Source organism: Podarcis raffonei, chromosome 8 (assembly GCF_027172205.1).
Source record: "Podarcis raffonei isolate rPodRaf1 chromosome 8, rPodRaf1.pri, whole genome shotgun sequence".
Classification (NCBI taxonomy): Eukaryota; Metazoa; Chordata; class Lepidosauria; order Squamata; family Lacertidae; genus Podarcis; species Podarcis raffonei.
The window spans coordinates 7,181,044-7,200,611 of NC_070609.1; the positions used below are offsets into that span (position 1 = coordinate 7,181,044).

Consider the following 19,568-nt stretch of genomic DNA (forward strand, 5'->3'; position numbering starts at 1 on the left):
ATAGTTAAAGCCATGGTTTTCCCAGTAGTGATGTATGGAAGTGAGAGCTGGACCATAAAGAAGGCTGATCGCCGAAGAATTGATGCTTTTGAATTATGGTGCTGGAGAAGACTCTTGAGAGTCCCATGGACTGCAAGAAGATCAAACGCATCCATTCTTAATGAAATCAGCCCTGAGTGCTCACTGGAAGGACAGATCGTGAAGCTGAGGCTCCAGTACTTTGGCCACCTCATGAGAAGAGAAGACTCCCTGGAAAAGACCCTGATGCTGGGAAAGATGGAGGGCACAAGGAGAAGGGGGCGACAGAGGATGAGATGGTTGGATAGTGTTCTCGAAGCCACAAACATGAGTCTGACCAAACTGCGGGAGGTAGTGGAGGACAGAGGTGCCTGGCGTGCTCTGGTCCATGGGGTCACGAAGAGTCGGACACGACTAAACGACTAAACAACAATAATGTTTTTATAATGTTGCACTATTTTAGTGTTGTTAGCCGCCCTGAGCCCGGCTTCGGCTGGGGAGGGTGGGATATAAATAAAAATTTTTATTATTATTATTATTATTATTATTATTATTATTATTATTATTATTATCATCATCCTCAAAACAAATAGGAAGGTTAGACTGAGAGTGACTGGCTCACATTAATGGCCCAGAGGCTGTTGGAAAATGAGTGACAGGAGCAAGCCAGCAGTCAATCACACTGTGCGAGTTGGAGTTAACTCTTTAGTAGGACAGGAGTGTCAGGCCTCATGAGCAAAGCAACTCATCTCTGGTGGGTCTTGCCCTCATGAAGCATTTGCTGAGACTTAAGCTCTTCACTTCCCCACAGCTGACTAAGTCCCCTCCTCTCTAGGATCCCCCCCCCCAAGCAAGCAGAGACTGCGTCTACAAGTCACCAATCTGTCCTCCGCCCATTTCAGAGCCAGTGTGGTGTAGTGGTTAAGAGCGGTAGTCTTGTAATCTGGTGAACCAAGTTCGATTCCCTGCTCCTCCACATGCAGCTGCTGGGTGACTCTGGGCTAGTCACACTTCTCTGAAGTCTCTCAGCCCCACTCACCTCACAGAGTGTTTGTTGTGGGGCAGGAAGGGAAAGGAGAATGTTAGCTGCTTTGAGACTCCTTAGGGTAGTGATAAAGCGGGATATCAAATCCAAATTCTTCTTCTTCTTCTTCTTCTTCTTCTTCTTCTTCTTCTTCTTCTTCTTCTTCTTCATGACTCTTGTGGTTCTGGGAGACAAAGGGGAGCTTGTTGCAGCAGGAGAGAGAGAGACCTGTATCTCTTCAACAGCCTTACTACTACTACTACTACTGCTGCTACTACTACTACTACTATTTTTTTTATTTATATCCTGCCCTCCCCAGCTGAAGCCAGGCTCAGAGCGGCTAACAACAATAAAAGTAACACAGCATTCTAAAATCAATTCATTTTAAAATCAATGCAAAATCACATTAATGGGAACTATTGGGCTAGAGTTCTGTGAGGATTACCAAAGGAGGGGGTCAGACTGTGCCTTGGCCAAAGGCCTGGTGGAACAGCTCTGTCTTGCAGGCCCTGCAGAAAGATGTCAAATCCCGCAGGGCCCTAGTCTCTTGTGACAGAGCATTCCACCAGATCGGGGCCACAGCTGAAAAAGCCCTGGCTCTGGCTGAGGTCAGCCTAACCTCCCTGTGGCCCGTGACCTCCAAGGTGTTTTTGTTTGAAGACCGTAAGGTCCTCTGTGGGGCATACCAGGAGAGGCGGTCCCGTAGGTACGAGGGTCCTGCCTCTTGACCAACCTCCCACTTGCCAGCTTCTGCCTCTGATTCCGGACTGCTTTCTGCCACAGACTCTCCCAGCTCACTAAAGCCTGTTACCTCTTCAGCTTCCAACACCTCCTCCTCCCAGTCTACTCCCTCTTCTCCCTCTGACCATTCATGGTCATCCAACCATCAATCCCTTGGCTCTGAGCCTTCTTCGCTTGTTGGTTCCCCAGCTGGCTCCTTCCACCATTCCTCTGCACCCAACCAGTCCATGACATTGGATCTCCCTCAGTTCCAGTCGAATGGCTTTGCCCCTCCATATGAGTGTTAACAGGGGGTGGGTTCACATGTGCATGTTCCAGGCGCACATGTGAACTAGTTCAGCCGACCAGATGGCAAGCAGATCTGCAGGTGGGCGGAGGCTAATTGAATTCATAACAACTAGAACAGAAGTTTGATGCCGGTAACTTCCAGAAGTTTTTTGTGGCACCTTACAGATTTAACAAATTCATTCTAATATAAGCATTGGTGGACTAGAGTCTTATCAAGCCATATGTAGAAGGGGGAAATGTAAAAGGTCCAGCTCCAAGGGCCTTCTGGCGGTTCCCTCACTGCGAGAAGTGAGGTTACAGGGAATCAGGCAGGGGGCCTTCTCGGTAGTGGCGTCCACCTTCCCACCAGATGTCAAGGAAATAAACAACTACAGTCATACCCTGGGTTGAAGTTGCGTTTTCAGGTTGCGTCTGCGGCAACCCAGAAGTAACGGAATGCGTCACTTCTGGGTTTCGTCGCTCACACATGTGCAGACACTCAAAACGACACCATGCGCATGCGCAGAAGCAGCTAATCGTGACCTGCGCATGCACAGATGCGGGTTGCGCTCGCTTTAGGATGCGAACGGGGCTCCGGAACGGATCCCGTTTGTATCCAGAGGTACCACTGTATCTGACTTTTAGAAGACATCTGAAGGCAGCCCAGGGAAGTTTTTAACATTTGATGTTTTATCATGTTTGCAATATTCTGTTGGGAGCCACCCAGAGTGGCTGGGGTATGAATGAATAAATAAATAAATAAATAAATAAATAAATAAATAAATAAATAAATAATTGCTTTTTCTGGGGGGTGCAGAGGTTCGCACACCCCCTAAACATTTTTTGAATCTGTTTGGCCTCATTGAGAGGCAGTATTTCAATGAGTAGGAAAATGAAAGTACCCCTAAACATTTTATTTTTTTTACAATAAAAGCACTGATGATGATGATTACTAAAGCTTGCCCATAGATTGTGTACCTTTCGGTTTTTCCTAATAAAGGCATTCATTGCTCAGCTGCAGATTCCAGTTGTGTGATATATATATGTTTTACACTTATTGCATCAAACCTTCTTCCGTAACGAACGAACCGCCCGCCCCCTTCCCCTTTCCTTCCCGCTTGTCCTTCGCCTTCCTCTACCCTCTTCCCCCTCTTTTCCTTTCCGAAAGCGCCGCGTGTCCTTAACCAGCGAGCGGGCGTGGCCCCGCGTCGCCCCGCCCCCTCGCGCGGGCGCTTCTGATAGGCTCGGGGCTCGGAGGCGTGGCTCGACCGCGGAAGGTCGAGCGCGTGGCTCCGCCTCCTTCCATTCATGCCCGGCGCGGCCGCGTCCCATTGGCCCTCCCCCGAGAGGGGGCGTGGCCGGCAGGATCCCCGGGGTCCCCAGTCGGAGCGGAGGCGCCATGCGGAAAGGGCCTCGCCGGGGCCGCGCAGGGATGGGGGTCCCGCAGGGCGGCCTGGAGCCCGGAGGCTTCCCCGCCGCGCGGAAGCGGAGCCTGGCGAGCAGACGCCGCCTCTGGCTGGGTGGGCTGCTGGCCCTGGCCGCCGGCTCCCTGGCGGGGCTTTACCTGCTCTGGCAGGTGGGCGAGGACCCGGCCGTCCAGCCCCGGGAGGCGGCGCAGGAGGAGCTGATCCCGGGCGCCCAGGTACCTACAGGTAGGGGTGGGGTGGGGGGGTCTGGTGCACGGTCGATTCAAGATCGCCGCCTTTCAAGGCGCTGTGGAACTCCCTGCCTCTTGACTTGCGCATTCCCCGCTTCCAATGGATCATTTCCTCTCTTTTTTTCTTCAATTTTTTTCATTGATTTCCCAAAATTTATAAACAAACAAACTGTGCAAGCAGGATGCTGATCTACGTAAGCCACTGGCCTGTTCCAGCAAGCTTTTCCTAGATAGATAGTAAAACTTTTTTCACATTAGACAACGGCCATAGCAACATAAAACAAGCAATATACAGTGGTACCTCGGGTTAAGACCTTTGCTTCAGGATGAGAACAGAAATCGGGCTCCGGCGGCGCAGAGGCAGCAGGAGGCCCCATTAGCTAAAGTGGTGCTTCAGGTTAAGAACAGTTTCAGGTTAAGAACGGACCTCTGGAACGAATTAAGTTCTTAACCTGAGGTACCACTGTAATAATAATAATAATAATAATAATAATAATAATAATAATAATAATAATTTATTATTTATACCCCGCCCATCTGGCTGACTTTCCCCAGCCACTCCCAATCAAATGTTTAAAACAGTACAGCACTAAATATTAAAAACTTCCCTGAACAGGGCTGCCTTCAGATGTCTTTTAAAGATAGGATAGCTGCTTATATCCTTCACATCTGATGGGAGGGCGTTCCACAGGGCGGGCACCACCACCGAGAAGGCCCTCTGCCTGGTTCCCTGTAACCTCACTTCTCCAATGAGGGAACCGCCAGAAGGCCCTCAGCGCTGGACCTCAGTGTCCGGGCTGAACGATGGGGGTGGAGACGCTCCTTCAGGTATACAGGACCGAGGCTGTTTAGGGCTTGAAAGGTCAGCACCAACACTTTGAATTGTGCTCGGAAAAGTACTGGGAGCCAATGCAGATCTCTCAGAACCGGTGTTATGTGGTCCCGGCGGCCACTCCCAGTCACCAGTCCAGCTGCCGCATTCTGGATTAGTTGTAGTTTCTGGGTTACCTTCAAAGGTAGCCGCACGTAGAGTGCATTGCAGTAGTCCAAGCGGGAGATAACCAGAGCATGCACCACTCTGGCATGACAGTCCGCGGGCAGGGAGGGTCTCAGCCTGCGTACCAGATGGAGCTGGCAGACAGCTGCCCTGGACACAGAATTAACCTGCGCCTCCATGGACAGCTGTGAGTCCAAAATGACTCCCAGACTGCACACTATGGATCCTTTCTGGCGCCTGCTAGTTCTTGTTTAGGCAAAGGGTTTAGAGAGCTTGCGAGGGGTTTCTCTGCGCTGCTGCGGTGTCAACTACCTGCACGTTTTTAATTATGCTAGAAAAATGCAACTTGTGCTGCTCATATTTATATTTTTTTTACCATTTCTTTCGCTGATATTCTATTTTTTAAAAAAAATATTTATTAAGGGTTTAATAGTTACAGAATAAAGAAAGAAAAACAAAAAAACAATAAAAAGTTCACAATACATCAAAAATAAAAGGAAAATACTAAAAACAACACAGCAAAACAACAAAGGAAACAAAAACATTTAAAAACACATCCAGTATCTCTATATCTCTACCTTTCATTTACTTATATCGTCGACCTCCTCACACCTCCCTTTTTTGTATTCTTGTTCAATTAGCTATTTCAGCAAATCCTTTCCATCTTTCTTAATTTTTGTTCTATAATTTATCTTATCACAATCTAACCTTAAATTTCCACTTTGACCCATTAACAATCTATTTTTACTTAATTCTTTATAATATTTCTGCTACAGCCATATAACTTCATTCCAGCATCCTTCTAACATTCATTAATTTTACAATATTTCTGTAAATAAACTTTAAATTTCTTCCACTCTTCTTCCACCGACTCTTCTCCCTGGTCATGGATTCTGCCAGTCATTTCCGCCAGCAACTTGTGCTGCTCATAGAAGTAGTACGACTCATGCAACACGTTGGCGACTAATATCCACACAGTAAAAAAATAAAGAAAACAGAAGACTGACTTAAGCACTTGAAAAAGCCATTGAAATCAGACATTGTAAGTTCATCTCATTTTGGGTAGTTCGCAAGTCTCTGTGGCTTTGTACAAGGTTTTGTATTTTTCTCAGAAGATTGAAAAGAATGTGTAATCATTTTGGTAATTATTGTGTGTATAACGTGTTGCATAAGTTGTACCACCATTTTTCATTCTGGCTGCAAGTTGGTTGGGCTGCTTTATCATTTTATTTTGCAAACCGCTCTGAGGTTCCCCTCCACCGTGCAATTGAGCAGTGCGGTACATATAAATTTTACGAAGTAAGTGCATCCGTGCTACTGTGCAACGCGGATCGGGACAGGACAGATTCCAGGTCGTGGGGGGTGGGATCTCCTTTTGGGGTTTTCAGGTTTGTGGTTTGTTGTATACAGGCCAGACTGGGTCCCCACCACGGGATCTTCCTGCAAAGGCTTTGCAATGAAAGACTTTTATTTTTATGTATTGAATTTTTATACCGCCCTGTTCCCCGGTGGTCTCAGAGCAGTTCACAGAATCCGCCTCAGAGCCTTATGACCAGCAGAATTCAAAGGGGCACCTAGCATAGCTGTCAACTTTTCCCTTTTCTTGTGAGGAATCCTATTCAGAATAAGGGAATTTCCCTTTAAAAACGGGAAACATTGACAGCTATGGCACCTAGTCATTCCCCTTCAACACACAAAAATCCTCTCCTGGTTACCCAAAGCTTTCTTCCTTTCAGCCATATAATTTAGGCTGGAGAGGACCAGGTAAACCTACTAGTCCAGACCATATGCAAGCAGGACTGTGCTGGCTGGGCTGGTGGGAGTTGTAGTCCAAGATGGCTGTGCTGGCTGGGGCTGGTGGGAGTTGTAGTCCAAGATGGCCGTGCTGGCTGGGGCTGGTGGGAGTTGTAGTCCAAGATGGCCGTGCTGGCTGGGGCTGGTGGGAGTTGTAGTCCAAGATGGCCGTGCTGGCTAGGGCTGGTGGGAGTTGTAGTCCAAGATGGCCGTGCTGGCTGGGGCTGGTGGGAGTTGTAGTCCAAGATGGCCGTGCTGGCTGGAGCTGGTGGGAGTTGTAGTCCAAGATGGCCTTGCTGGCTGGGGCTGGTGGGAGTTGTAGTCCAAGATGGCTGTGTTGCCTGGGGCTGGTGGGAGTTGTAGTCCAAGATGGCTGTGTTGCCTGGGGCTGATGGGAGTTGTAGTCCAAAGCTGCTGGATATGTGGGAAAAATATTCACCTGGAGGGAGCCTCGCCACAAGGCCTCAGCTATGGGGAATTTAGATTTTATTGAGGGGGAGAGAGCAGGAGAGATGGTCTGAGCTTGCTAGGATTTCTTTCAGTGAGGCTGGACTTGGATAATATGGTGCCCAGAGCAAGGACAAAAATTGCCCTCCCCCCAATAATTCTTATTTTCACAATACAGTGGTACCTCTGGTTGTGAACGGGATCTGTTCCGGAGGCCCATTTGCAACATGAAAAGAGCGCAACCCGCAGTGGCGCATCTGCGCATGCGCGGGTTGCTGCTTCTGCGCATGCGCGAGCAGCAAAACCTGGAAGTAACCCTTTTCGGTACTTCCGGGTTTCTGCGGGACGTAACCTGAAATAACGTAACATGAAGCAAACGTAACATCAGGTATGACTGTAATTAATTTTGGTACAGTTGCTTTTTTATCTATCTTCTCAGTAGATACCCATATAAATGTTGTTATTTTGCACCTCCTTGACTCTGCACCCTGTGCAGCGCAACTGCCTGCGTCACCCTAAATCTGGCGCTGCTGGGATTGTTTTCTGACGAAGCTTTTCTCTCGCCTTCTTGGCAGCTGAAGCACAAGCCCCAAAACCTGACTAGCGGTCAGCTGAAAGACCTGGCCTCGCAGGTCCAACTACAGCGCCTTTGGCGTAGCTACCTGCAGCCCATCCTGATCGAGAGGTACTCTGGAAGCCCTGGCAACGAAAAAGTCCGGCAGGTGAGTCCAAACTCTAATCTTGCTGACCGAACACGTCACAGCGAGCCGTAAACTTCAGGTTACGGTCCTCCTTTGTAACCGCTGCATCGTCTCACCGTTGGGGGCATAGCTGTCAACTAACAGATTTGAAAATAAGGGACCGGCAGCCTTGAAAATAAGGAGCCAAAATAAGGGATTTTCGGAGCGCTGGTATGTTCGACTTCTGAGCCCCTCCGAGCCAAAGGCAGAAAGCCCAGCCAGCAGCCAAACGAAGCCTCAAGCGGTGGTTCCCACAGCGCAGCAACCCGGCAAAGGGGATGCAGCAAGGAAAACCACCGTCACCTCTCCGCTGGGAAGCGCTGAGCAAAGTCCCCAGGCAACACGGCCGATTTGATCGGCACAAGGCATGCAAGCTCCACCCCCCAGTCGTTCTTAGACTCCTTATTGGGTGAGCAACGCAGCCAAGCAACACAGTTGGAGCCTCCCTCCTCCCTGGCCGGCAGGGAGGGAGGGAGAGGAGCTGCTTCCTTTGAAACCCGGGAAATTTACGGGACATCATCAATAAGGGACAGCAGCGGGACATGGCGCTAGGATAAGGGACTGTCCCGCCAAATAAGGGACGCTTGACAGCTATGGTTGGGGGACATGGAATGGTCTTGCTGCTGCAGTAGTCGCGTCGAAAAATAAACTCATTTTATATCCTTCCTGAGTCTTCCAGCGCTCATTCTCCCTTGGAAGTCCTCGAGTTTTATGAAAAACTGAGGACTAGAACCTTGCGTGAGCGACTCAAGTCCTTTGCCTTCTCTTCTTCCTTCCTAGTTCATTGTGGAAAAGCTGAGGGAACTGGGCGCTTCCTGGCACATAGAGGTGGACGCCTTCAAAGACCGGGCGCCGCACGGCGTCGTCGGCTTCGCCAATGTGGTGGCTACGCTGGACCCCGAAGCCACCTGGCGCCTGGTGTTTGCCTGCCACTATGACTCCAAATACTTTCCCCACGACAAGCGCGGCCGGGCCTTCCTGGGGGCGACGGACTCGGCTGTGCCCTGCGCCATCCTGATGGAGCTGGTGACGGCGCTGGACGAGGAGCTGAAGAAATCGAAGGAGAGGGTGAGCGGGTGGCCTTTACTGGGCAGAAATGCTCCGGTTTCCTTTTGCACCTCTTGCAGAAAAGGGGAGTAAGGGCTAGTGGTCAGAGCGGCCGGTGGGGAACTTTTTAATGTTTCATTTGTCTAAAAGTATTGTTGTTTAGTCGTTTAGTCGTGTCCGACTCTTCGTGGCCCCCTGGACCAGAGCACGCCAGGCACTCCTGTCTTCCACTGCCTCCCGCAGTTTGGTCAAACTCATGCTGGTAGCTTCGAGAACACTGTCCCACCATCTCGTCCTCTGTCGTCCCCTTCTCCTTGTGCCCTCCATCTTTCCCAACATCAGGGTCTTTTCCAGGGAGTCTTCTCTTCTCATGACGTGGCCAAAGTATTGGAGCCTCAGCTTCAGGATCTGTCCTTCCAGTGAGCACTCAGGGCTGATTTCCCTTAGAATGGAGAGGTTTGATCTTCATGCAGTCCATGGGACTTTCAATAGTCTCCTCCAGCACCAGAATTTAAAAGCATCCATTCTTCGGTGAACAGCCTTCTTTATGGTCCAGCCCTCACATCCATACATCACTACTGGTTTTCCCAGTAGTGAGTTTTTTATTTTTATTTTTATTTTTTATTATTATTATTATTATTATTATTATTATTATTTAAATGTGTATACTTCCCTTCATCCATAGATCTCAGGGCAGTTCACAGCGTAAAAATGCAAGATAAAAAACCCCCCACAAAATGCACAATGAAAACAAGAAGAGAACAAAACAATAACCCCCTCTCCCATCTACAAACACATTTAAAAGGATATAAGATGTTAGCCAGCCAAAATCCTGGTGGCAGTTACTGTTTGAGCTGCCAAGATCATACAGAAGACCAGTTCTTTTGTCAATATAGCTACATCACTATCATCCAAAAATAAATATTAATTTAGGACAAAAGGGGCAACCGCCGATCAAGTGCATGGCGGTAATTGCCTTGAGGTTGTCAATGTGGGCCATGATCAACTTGTTGTATTCATTGCTCATTTTAGGACATGTGGCAGCTGTAATAGTGTCGTTATCTTCTTTTTTAAATCATTTTTATTAATTTTCCAATAAAAACATCCAATTAATATATCCAATCATAATATTCCAATTAAAATAAAAAAGACCAAATTATAATCCAAATCTGGACCTCTGAAGCTCCACATCTCAGTCCTGCTTCTCCTCCTTGATTCCATATTTCCACATCTCAATTTTAACGCTTTAAAATCCTTTGTCCCTGGTTCCACGATTCTCAATCATTGCAAACATCATATATCCTTTCATCTGTCGAATACAGCTTTATTTGTATGTATATATTTTTCCAACTGCCTTTTTACCGGCAGAATGCGGCAGCTGGACTGGTGACTGGGAGCAGCCACCGAGACCACATAACACCGGTCTTGAAAGACCTACATTCGCTCCCAGTACGTTTCTGAGCACAATTCAAAGTGTTGGTGCTGACCTTTAAAGCCCTAAACGGCCTCGGCCCAGTATACCTGAAGGAGCGTCTCCACCCCCATCGTTCTGCCCGGACGCTGAGGTCCAGCGCCGAGGGCCTTCTGGCGGTTCCCTCACTGCGAGAGGCCAAGTTACAGGGAACCAGGCAGAGGGCCTTCTCGGTAGTGGCGCCCGCCCTGTGGAACGCCCTTCCAGCAGATGTCAAAGCGATAAACAACTACCTGACATTCAGAAGACATCTTAAGGCAGCCCTGTTCAGGGAAGTTTTTAACGTGTGATATTTTACTGTATTTTTGGTTTCTATGGAAGCCGCCCAGAGTGGCTGGGGAGGCCCAGCCAGATGGGCGGGGTATAAATAATAAATTGTTATTATTATTATTATTATTATTATACCGGCGCTGCTTCCTCTGACTCCATTCCAATCCAGGATGTTATCCAAGTCTGTTATCAGTAGTGCCGTCGTCTTCTAATGCATCAATGGCAACTTTGCAACCTGTTTTGAAGTTGAACAACTGAAGGAGGTCTAAAACATCATGTCTCTGTGTTTTAGGGCTCCAAGGTGACGTTGCAGCTGCTGTTCTTCGACGGGGAAGAGGCCTTCCGGGAGTGGACGGATCAGGACTCCTTGTACGGCGCACGACATCTGGCTGATCGCATGGCGAAGGCGCCACATCGCCCGGGCCTCAGCCAGCTCCAGGCTATCGTGAGTGCTTCTCTGAGCCAGCCGCCTGAGAAACGGCTGGCATTTCCTTGCAGAAAGGGAAGTGCAGGCCTTTGCCACCTTGAAAGGGTGGGGGCTTCCTCTCTGATCTCTCCCTGTTCAGTTTGAAACCACATTAAGCGCCACGGGAACAGCCGGAGCTCAGTGGAAAAGCATGCTGCCCTGTGCGCAAGAAGGTTCCTGGTTCAGTGTTCTGGTCCCGAGGGTTAACCGTGTGGCAAGGTCCAAGTCCACTCCGAGGTCAAGGGTGCAGTATGGAGGCTGTCCTTCAAGGCTGAAGCTGGGTCCAAGGCAGGGAGTCGAGTGAGGTCAGGAACTCTGGCAGAAGAGCAGCACAGGGTGCAGGCAGGAACAGGCTACCAACAATGTTGCTCCCGCAACCTGGGACTGGGCTGGCTGGCTTTTATCTGCCCTGAGGCATAGGGCGGCCCCGATCCTCTGGTGACTCGCCTCTCCTGGCCTGGAGGCGAGCACTCCTCCTGCGGGAACTTAGTTCCCTCCGCCTCTCTGCCCTGAGCCTCTGCAGCTCAGGAGAGGCTGGAGGGTTACTGGACCCAGAGGCAACCTCAGCTTCCTCTGACGGGGCTGAGAGTGGAGCACCTGCAGGCAATGGGTCCTCCATCACCTCAGGAGCCAGAGCAGACTCAGCTGGTGCCTGCACTTGAGGATCCAGCACAGGTGAGGACCCTTCAGGATCAAGCCCCAGCCCCGGCTCAGCTGGTTCTTCCAGTACAATGGCATTTGTTTGCCTGTCCTCCCAAGTGATGTGTAAAAATTTCCGGAGACACCATTTTCCGGAGACAATCTTTTGAGTTGTTGGAGATGGCATTTATAAGTGGTCCATGTTTCACAAGCGTGCAGTAGGGTTGGTAGTACAATAGCTTTGTAAACAAGCATTTTGGTTTCCCTGCGAATGTCCTGTTCCTCAAACACTCTGCACTTCAATGGGGAGAAAGCTGCACTCACAGAGCTCAGGCGATGCTGGATTTCCGCATCAGTGTCGGCCCTTGTGGAAAGATAACTGCCCAGGTTGGAGAAGTGATCGGCATTTTCTAGCGTTACTGTAGACGCTACTGGGCTAGATGGAACAATAATCTAGAGAAGGCAGCTTTCTAAGTCCCTGTGAAATAAGGGACTCCTGAGACCACCTGAGCCTCAAATGACAGCAGAGGGACCTGGGAGTACCTGTGTGTGTGGTTTTTTAAATTTTTATTAAACAATTTCAGCATAACAAATTAACAGTCCATTTAATCAATTACAATATTTTTTCCTCTTCCCCCATCCCTCCCTCTCCCTCCCACCAAAGACTTCTCTCAGCTCCCCTCTCTGATTTCTTTACACATATCATTCTCTGCATATTATAAAATTGTACATATCTTTATTTTATCTATCATATGTTCACCTAATAAATTTGTGGATGTTTATTCAAAACCTGCCAAGGAGTCCCGTTCATTTTGTTGTCTTTTTAGATAATTTGCAAAATCTCCCATTCTTCCTTAAAGTCACAGTTGTCCTTATCATGCAGTTTGTATGTCAATTTAACCAGCTCTGCATAGCTCATCAATTTTTCTTGCCATTGTTCTTTCGTTGGGATTTCCTCATTCTTCCATCCTTATGCAATCAAGATTCTTTTTTTTAATTTTTTTTATTCAAAGTTATAACAAGACATATTATCCAAAAACATATCCTTATGCAATCAAGATTCTTGCCGCTGTTGTGGCTCCTGTGTTTTTGACTCTGCATTTTCCTGTTTCAGTCTCTCTTTGTTCTGCTGGACCTTTTGGGCGCCCGCCAGCCGACCATCCAGAACCATTTCCGCAACACAGCCCTCTGGTTCGAAAGGCTCGTTGGCCTCGGTGAGTGTCACTCTTTGCGCCGGGGAGCCGATCGGGAAAGGAGGGGGTGGGGCTCCAGTGTTGATCGGCATTTCAGACCCCGCCTCCATTTCAGACCCTGCCTCCCAGGGATGAGCAGCCAGCGGGGGGCTTGGGATGTAAAGTTCTGTCCGATAGATCCGCCTTCGCCAACCCGGCGCCCTCCAAGTGGACTGCAACTCAGCTGCCCGAAACCCTATAGAACAGCTGCCGCACAGTGTTGGTAGTACTGAGGTGGATGGACCCATGATCTGACAAGTTCCTGCATCATTTTAAGTTGAAGTCAATCCAATTTGGTGGGTACACAGGTACCCCTTCCATCCCTGCTTTAGACCTTTCTTCTACCTGTGCCACAGATGTGGGGTGAGGCGTCCCTAAATCAAAGGAAGGATTGGACTCTGATACACACAGAGGCTTGACCAGCAAGACTCTGGGAGGAGTACGTATAATAATAATTCCTCTCTACCCCTCGGCCCAGGTCGTTTTATTCACAAAAGAACTTTTTACACAGTGTCCGTAAAAACCAATCAGATTTCCTCTTGAGCATTTCAAAAAACCCCACGTGGGACAAAGTTAAAGATTAAAACTACAACAAGCTAATTTCCTACTTGACCATGCATATGCAGTTCAAAGTACCGTATTTTTTGCTCTATAAGACTCACTTTTTCCCTCCTAAAAAGTAAGGGGAAATGTGTGTGCGTCTTATGGAGCGAATGCAGGCTGCGCAGCTATCCCTGAAGCCAGAACAGCAAGAAGGATCGCTGCTCTCACTGCGCAGCGATCCCTCTTGCTGTTCTGGCTTCTGAGATTCAGAATATATTTTTTCATGTTTTCCTCCTCCAAAAACTAGGTGGTCAGGTGCGTCTTATAGAGCAAAAAATACGGTGTGATTTATGACCCAGGATGCATGCCTGGCAAAGCAACTGGCAACTGTGACCTATGGTGCTTATATGTGCTTGTCAGACAGAGATAAATGGGCAGTAGAGAAAATGGCCAGAAATGCAGAGGCTTGTGGGATTTGATCAGAAATTATTGTCAATGAATCGAACCCAGTCATCGCCATGCTTTCCTAGCAGACACAATGGCTTGATGCATATTTTAGAATTCCTCATAGTAATCCCATCTGATCCTCACACTCTGGATATTTGCACTCCCACATTGGGGCTGGTGTTTTCCTCCAGTATTTGCTGGAAGCGCTTAGGGAGCCTGAAGATAATTCTCAGTCGGACCATAGCTCCTATGTTGCGCCTAATCCCACTCTTTTTTTTTAAAAAATAAAAATTTATATGTTAAATTTAACATATAAATTATAATTTATATGTTAAATTTAACATATAAATTATAGTACAAACCACAAGATTTCATCACCTATACAATCTTTTTTTGGACTTCCATCAGCACCTCTGATGATCCACCGTTTTAACCCCTTCTGATGCATTTCTTAAGGTCATATTGCCTTTAATTATCTTAACTCATCATCCTCCCCTTTATCCCTTTTTGCAATAGTTCCAATAATTCTCCTCACAAAACTTCTTGCAAACCTACAAACCTGATCATCACAGTTACTTTTCAAATAGTCTGTAGATTTACGCCGGTCTTCTGTGAATTTCTGGTCCCGCAGATTTCGAATCCTTCCTGTTAGTTTATCTAGTTCTGCGCAGTCCATTCATTTCATCCTCCATTCTTCTTTCGTCAGTAGTTCTTCTTGCTTCCATTTTTGTGCCAGTAATATTCTTGCTGCTGCGCCTAATCCCACTCTTTCGTTCTCTAGAGAAGCGGCTGCACCGGCTCGGCCTTCTGGAGTCTCACGCAAAGGAACAACTCTATTTCCAGCAACGCTCCTACTATGACCCCGTCGAAGATGACCACGCTCCCTTCCTCCGGAGAGGTACTTCTCTCCCGCTTTCCCACAGTTTCCCTCAGGTCTTTTCATTGCTGGTTCCATCCGGTGTTTGCTGTTTGCCGTCTGCGCCCTTAGCAGGGCTAGATCCTCTAACCTGGGGAGAAAACAGCAAAGACCTGATGAAGAGAGCACAGCAGAGGTTATATTTTCTGAGAATCCTCCAGAAAAATACCGTATTTTTCGCTCTGTAAGACACACCAGACCATAAGACGCACCTAGCTGCAGAGATAGCGCAGGATAGTGCGCACCCCGGAAATGATCTCTTTCAGCTTCTGCCTTCTGGAAGAAGGTACAGGTTTATAAAGACTAGGACTAGCCGCCTGAGAAACAGTTTCTATCCAAATGTGATTTTGGTTTTAAACACAGTGTAAGGTAGCCTCAAGGGACGCGGGTGGCGCTGTGGGTTAAACCACAGAGCCTAGGGCTTGCCTGTCAGAAGGTCGGCAGTTTGAATCCCCGTGATGGGGTGAGCTCCTGTTGCTCGGTCCCTGCTCCTGCCAACCTAGCAGTTCGAAAGCATGTCAAAGTACAAGTAGATAAATAGGTACTGATCCGGTGGGAAGGTAAACGGTGTTTCCGTGCGCTGCTCTGGTTCACCAGAAGCGGCTTAGTCATGCTGGCCACATGACCCGGAAGCTGTCTGTGGACAAACACATCCCCAAAGTTGGTCACAACTAGACCTAACTGTCAGGGGTCCCTTTAACTTTTAAGGTAGTCTCTATGTGAGTATATTGTATTCAATTATAGGGTATCAGAGTTTTTAGGGGGTCAGTCAGGCTGGGATAGCAGGCTTGTGGGTTTTTGAATGTCTGATGTAGATTTTCTCAATTTCGTTGTTCTGACTCTAGGATCCTAACTCTCTATGTGTTTTTTAAAGAAAGAACAAACACCTGTGTTGGAACAATGTGCTCTGTAGAAAATGTACTGCGCCACGTGGTTTTCAGACGACACTGGGCTCACAGTTTTTGATTCCTTCTCTCTCTCTTTCTTTGCCGAAGGTGTTCCAGTCCTTCACCTCATCACCACACCCTTCCCCGCCGTCTGGCACACCTTCGAGGACACAGAGGAGAACCTGCACCCGCCTACGGTGCTCAACCTCTGTAAGATCTTGGCAGCTTTCCTGGCGGAATATCTGTGGCTTTAGGGGGAAAGGACTCTCCTGCTGACCCCGAGGCCTTTGGTTTTTGGTCAACCGAGATGTGGAACGGCTGGAGGATGCGCCACGTTTAAGAAACAGCACGATCGCTTGCCAGGGACTCCGTCTGTGGCCCTTGCAGAAGCTGCGCTCGTGGCCCAAAGTGATGTGGGGAGAGACAGGCTGGGAAACGGAAGGGTCTTGGACGTTGTGTCTTGGGGAATTAAGCCTTCAAGCCCCTCAGGGAATGTGGCTGGCCAGGCAAGAGGACCCCAGACTGATCTCCAAGATGGCACAGATCAGGGAAACCAAATTGGAGTGGCAGTAGAGAGAATAATAATAAACTTCCTTTCTTCCTAGGGGATTGTAGTACAGTGGACGCTCGGGTTGCAAACATCCATGCGGGAGGCACGTCCGCGACCTGCGTGTGTCGTGATTTGGCGCTTCTGAGCATGTGCAAAGCGCGATTTAGCGCTTCTGCGCAAGCGCCGAAACCCGGAACTAACCGTTCCAGTACTTCTGGGTTCGGTGCAGTGCGCAACCCAAAATCGCACAATCCGAAGCGTCTGTAACCTGAGGTATGGCTGTAGTTTCTTGGGGGGGACGGACCCCCGACCCTTCCCTTATCAGCAACCCTACAATGTGCACTCTTGTTATTAAGAATAGTCTTGAATCCAAGTTCTGCTCTTGAGCCATTTTGGAAACTGAGGCCTGGTTTTTCGAAGTGCCCAGGCTCCTGTCGGTTCCACGGAATGTGGCTATTCACACGTGATAGAGACACGATTCAGGGAGAACCGTTTGCACTCTGATCCCAGGTACTTAAAATGAAATTTTCTTTTCCCCTGAGGCAGCTGTTTAGTCCGTGCTGGGAGGTGCAGAACAATGTCCAAGATGCCCAGAGACATCTTACCTCTGCCCCCTGACCTATTCCGTCCTGTACCAAGCAAAAACGGGTTTTTACTCTGTTTTTAATTCAATGTTTATTGTTGAGCCTTAAGGCCACGTCGGGTGTGGCAGCTCTGCTGTGTGGAAAAAGCTTGGGTGGGAGGGAGGAATTCTCATGTCGCATTCAAGCTAAATCTGGGTTACGCACCTTCCTTATTCCAAAGTGACTCCGAGGCCTGGTTTAGACACACGACAAAATCCTGAGTTAGGAGAGTGGGGTGCCACTTCTGAATGCTTCCTCACCTTTTCAAAGCATACCTGCAAGTAAAAAGCTAGCAAATCAATGAGAGATTCCAGTTCAGCCCTCTTCCTGGTGTTCTAGCTTTCTACTTGCAAGGACTAACTTTTAAAAAAAGTAAAAGTTGGGGAACAATCTGAAGTGTTACAATCCATTATTCCATCTCAGACTACGTCCCCTCCCTCAAATGATTCATTGACAAGTATTACAATAAAAGTTTCAGGCAACTTTCTGCTCTTTCATCTATTTGTGTGTGTGTGTGTTTTGCCTGTTCTGTTATGACAACCAGAATGCAAACTTAGCACCGTGATAAAATTCAGTGGACTTCCTGATCTTTGACACCTGGTTTTCCTACCTGTTACAAGGTGTTTTCTCAAAAGGGCTGGCCTGAGACATTTTGAGGTGAAGCAGAAAACGGAACCCCCATTGAAGGCGCAGAACGTCGTCATTTTAATTTATCTTAAGGTCCTGGGGCAGGTTGAACAACAGTTTAAAATGCAAGATTTAAAAGCAGCTCAGCACCCAAGTTACATTTGGCACTTGAGGCAAAAAAAGGGGAAAAAAGCAATTCTACAACCCCCTCTCTCTGGCAGTAAAAGTAATAATAATAATCTATTTTTGATGTCAATATTATTAATAATAAAAGTATTTGTTTCTTTATTTGTTCCTTCAACATAAGATTCCCCCCCTTTTCACAGTATTAAAAAAGGGTGAAAGAAGTAATAATAATAGTAATAATATTTTATTTATACCCCACCCATCTGGCTAGGTTCCCTAGCCACTCTGGGTGGCTGCCAACAGAATTAATGATAATAAAAGCGACAAAACATCAGACATTAAAAGCTTCCCTGAACCGGGCTGCCTTCAGATGTCTTCTAAAAGTCAGATAGTTGTTTATTTCTTTGACATGTGACGGGAGGGCGCCACCACCGAGAAGGCTCTCTGCCTGGTTCCCTGCAAACTCACTTCTCACAGGGAGGGAACTGCCAGAAGGCCCTTGTGGCTGGACCTCAGTGTTTGCTGCCCTTTCATGACTCCAAACTTGGAAGCAGCCATCTCTTTCTGCCCATCCCTCAGCCTCCTTCTCTGTTGTCTTTGATTTTCTTCCCTCTCGCCTTCCAGATTCCTCCTTTAAGACCAATTGTATGCACGTATGTCAGCGGTCACCCTGGACTGTTGGCCATGCAGCCTGTGGCCAATGGGAGTTGTGAGTCGAAGGTAACGGGTTCCTCCCCTCTAGTTTCTGTGATCAGAGCTAGAGAGCAGTGAATTCTCTCCACCTTGGACCTTATAGCCTAAAGTTTTACAGTAGTAGTGAGAAGGGGATGGGAGGCACAATGGGCAGTTATCTTTCCACAAGGGCCAACACTGATGCCGAAATCCAGCATCGCCTGAGCTCTGTGAGTGCGGCTTTCTCCCCATTGAAGTGCAGAGTGTGTTTTTTTTAGTGTTTTTTTCACTTTGTAATAATATTGATTCCTTTTGCAGCAATTTAAACACACACAAAAAACAAAGAAAACAATACATTACAATACAAAAACACTACATAAAAATTAACAAAACAAAACCAAAACAATTTAAAAACACATCAAAAGAAAAAAGAAAAAACTTCCAATATCTTATCTTTCTTTCACATATTTCCACCTCCCTTTTTGTATTCCACTTCTATTAGTTGTTTCAGCAATTCCTTTCCATCTTCCTCTGTTTTCTATCCTATAATTATCTTAACACATTTTAACCTTATTTTCCTTTAATACTCTATTAATCTATTTATACTTAAATCCTTATAACATTTCTACTGAAGTCATATAACTTCATTCCAACATTCTTCTAACATTCATTAACTTTACAATATTTCTATAAATAATCTTTAAACTTTTTCCAGTCTTCTTCCACCGACTCTTCTCCCTGGTCTCGGATCTTGCCAGTCATTTCCGCCAATTCCATATAGTCCATCAACTTCGTCTGCCATTATCCAACACTTCAGTGCATTCAAGAGACAGCCATTCTCTCAGCCAGCAAAAAGCAGATGGTTCACAACAAAGTTTAGGGATCTGGCAGGGCAGGTCCACCTCCTTCTTTGGCATCCGTCAATATCTTAAATTTTACTCGAGGCTTCCTGCCCTGCCAAACAAATCCAGAAACATCCCTCTGCCACCTCCTGAAACAATCCATCCCATCCAAAACTTGCACTGTTTGGAACAAAAGCAACATCCCCGGCAACACAGCAACCCTCATCCCCACCTCAATGAAGTGCGGAGTGTTTGAGGACCAGAACATTCGCAGGGAAACCAAAATGCTTGCTTGCAAAGCTATTGTACTACCAACCCTACTGAATCTTGTGAAACACAGACCACTTATAAACGCCATCTCCAACACCTCAAAAGATTCCATCAATGGTGTTTCTGGAATTTTTTACACATCACTTGGGAAGACAGGCGAACAAATGCCAATGTACAGTGGTACCTCGCAAGACGAATGCCTCGCAAGACGGAAAACTCACAAGAAGAAAGAGTTTTCCGTTTTTCGAGGTGCTT

General features: G+C 47.4%; 1 protein-coding gene across 1 annotated transcript; it reads left to right on the plus strand.

The window, feature by feature from the left end:
- The first annotated feature begins 3,422 nt into the window (after positions 1-3,422).
- On the plus strand, positions 3,423-17,273 carry QPCTL (glutaminyl-peptide cyclotransferase like). Its single transcript, XM_053401856.1, has 7 exons — positions 3,423-3,692; positions 7,521-7,667; positions 8,466-8,753; positions 10,766-10,918; positions 12,693-12,792; positions 14,582-14,698; positions 15,712-17,273. Exons 1-7 carry the CDS (start codon positions 3,450-3,452, stop codon positions 15,855-15,857), a joined length of 1,194 nt encoding a protein of 397 aa, XP_053257831.1. The 5' UTR covers positions 3,423-3,449; the 3' UTR covers positions 15,858-17,273.
- The last annotated feature ends 2,295 nt before the right edge of the window (positions 17,274-19,568 follow it).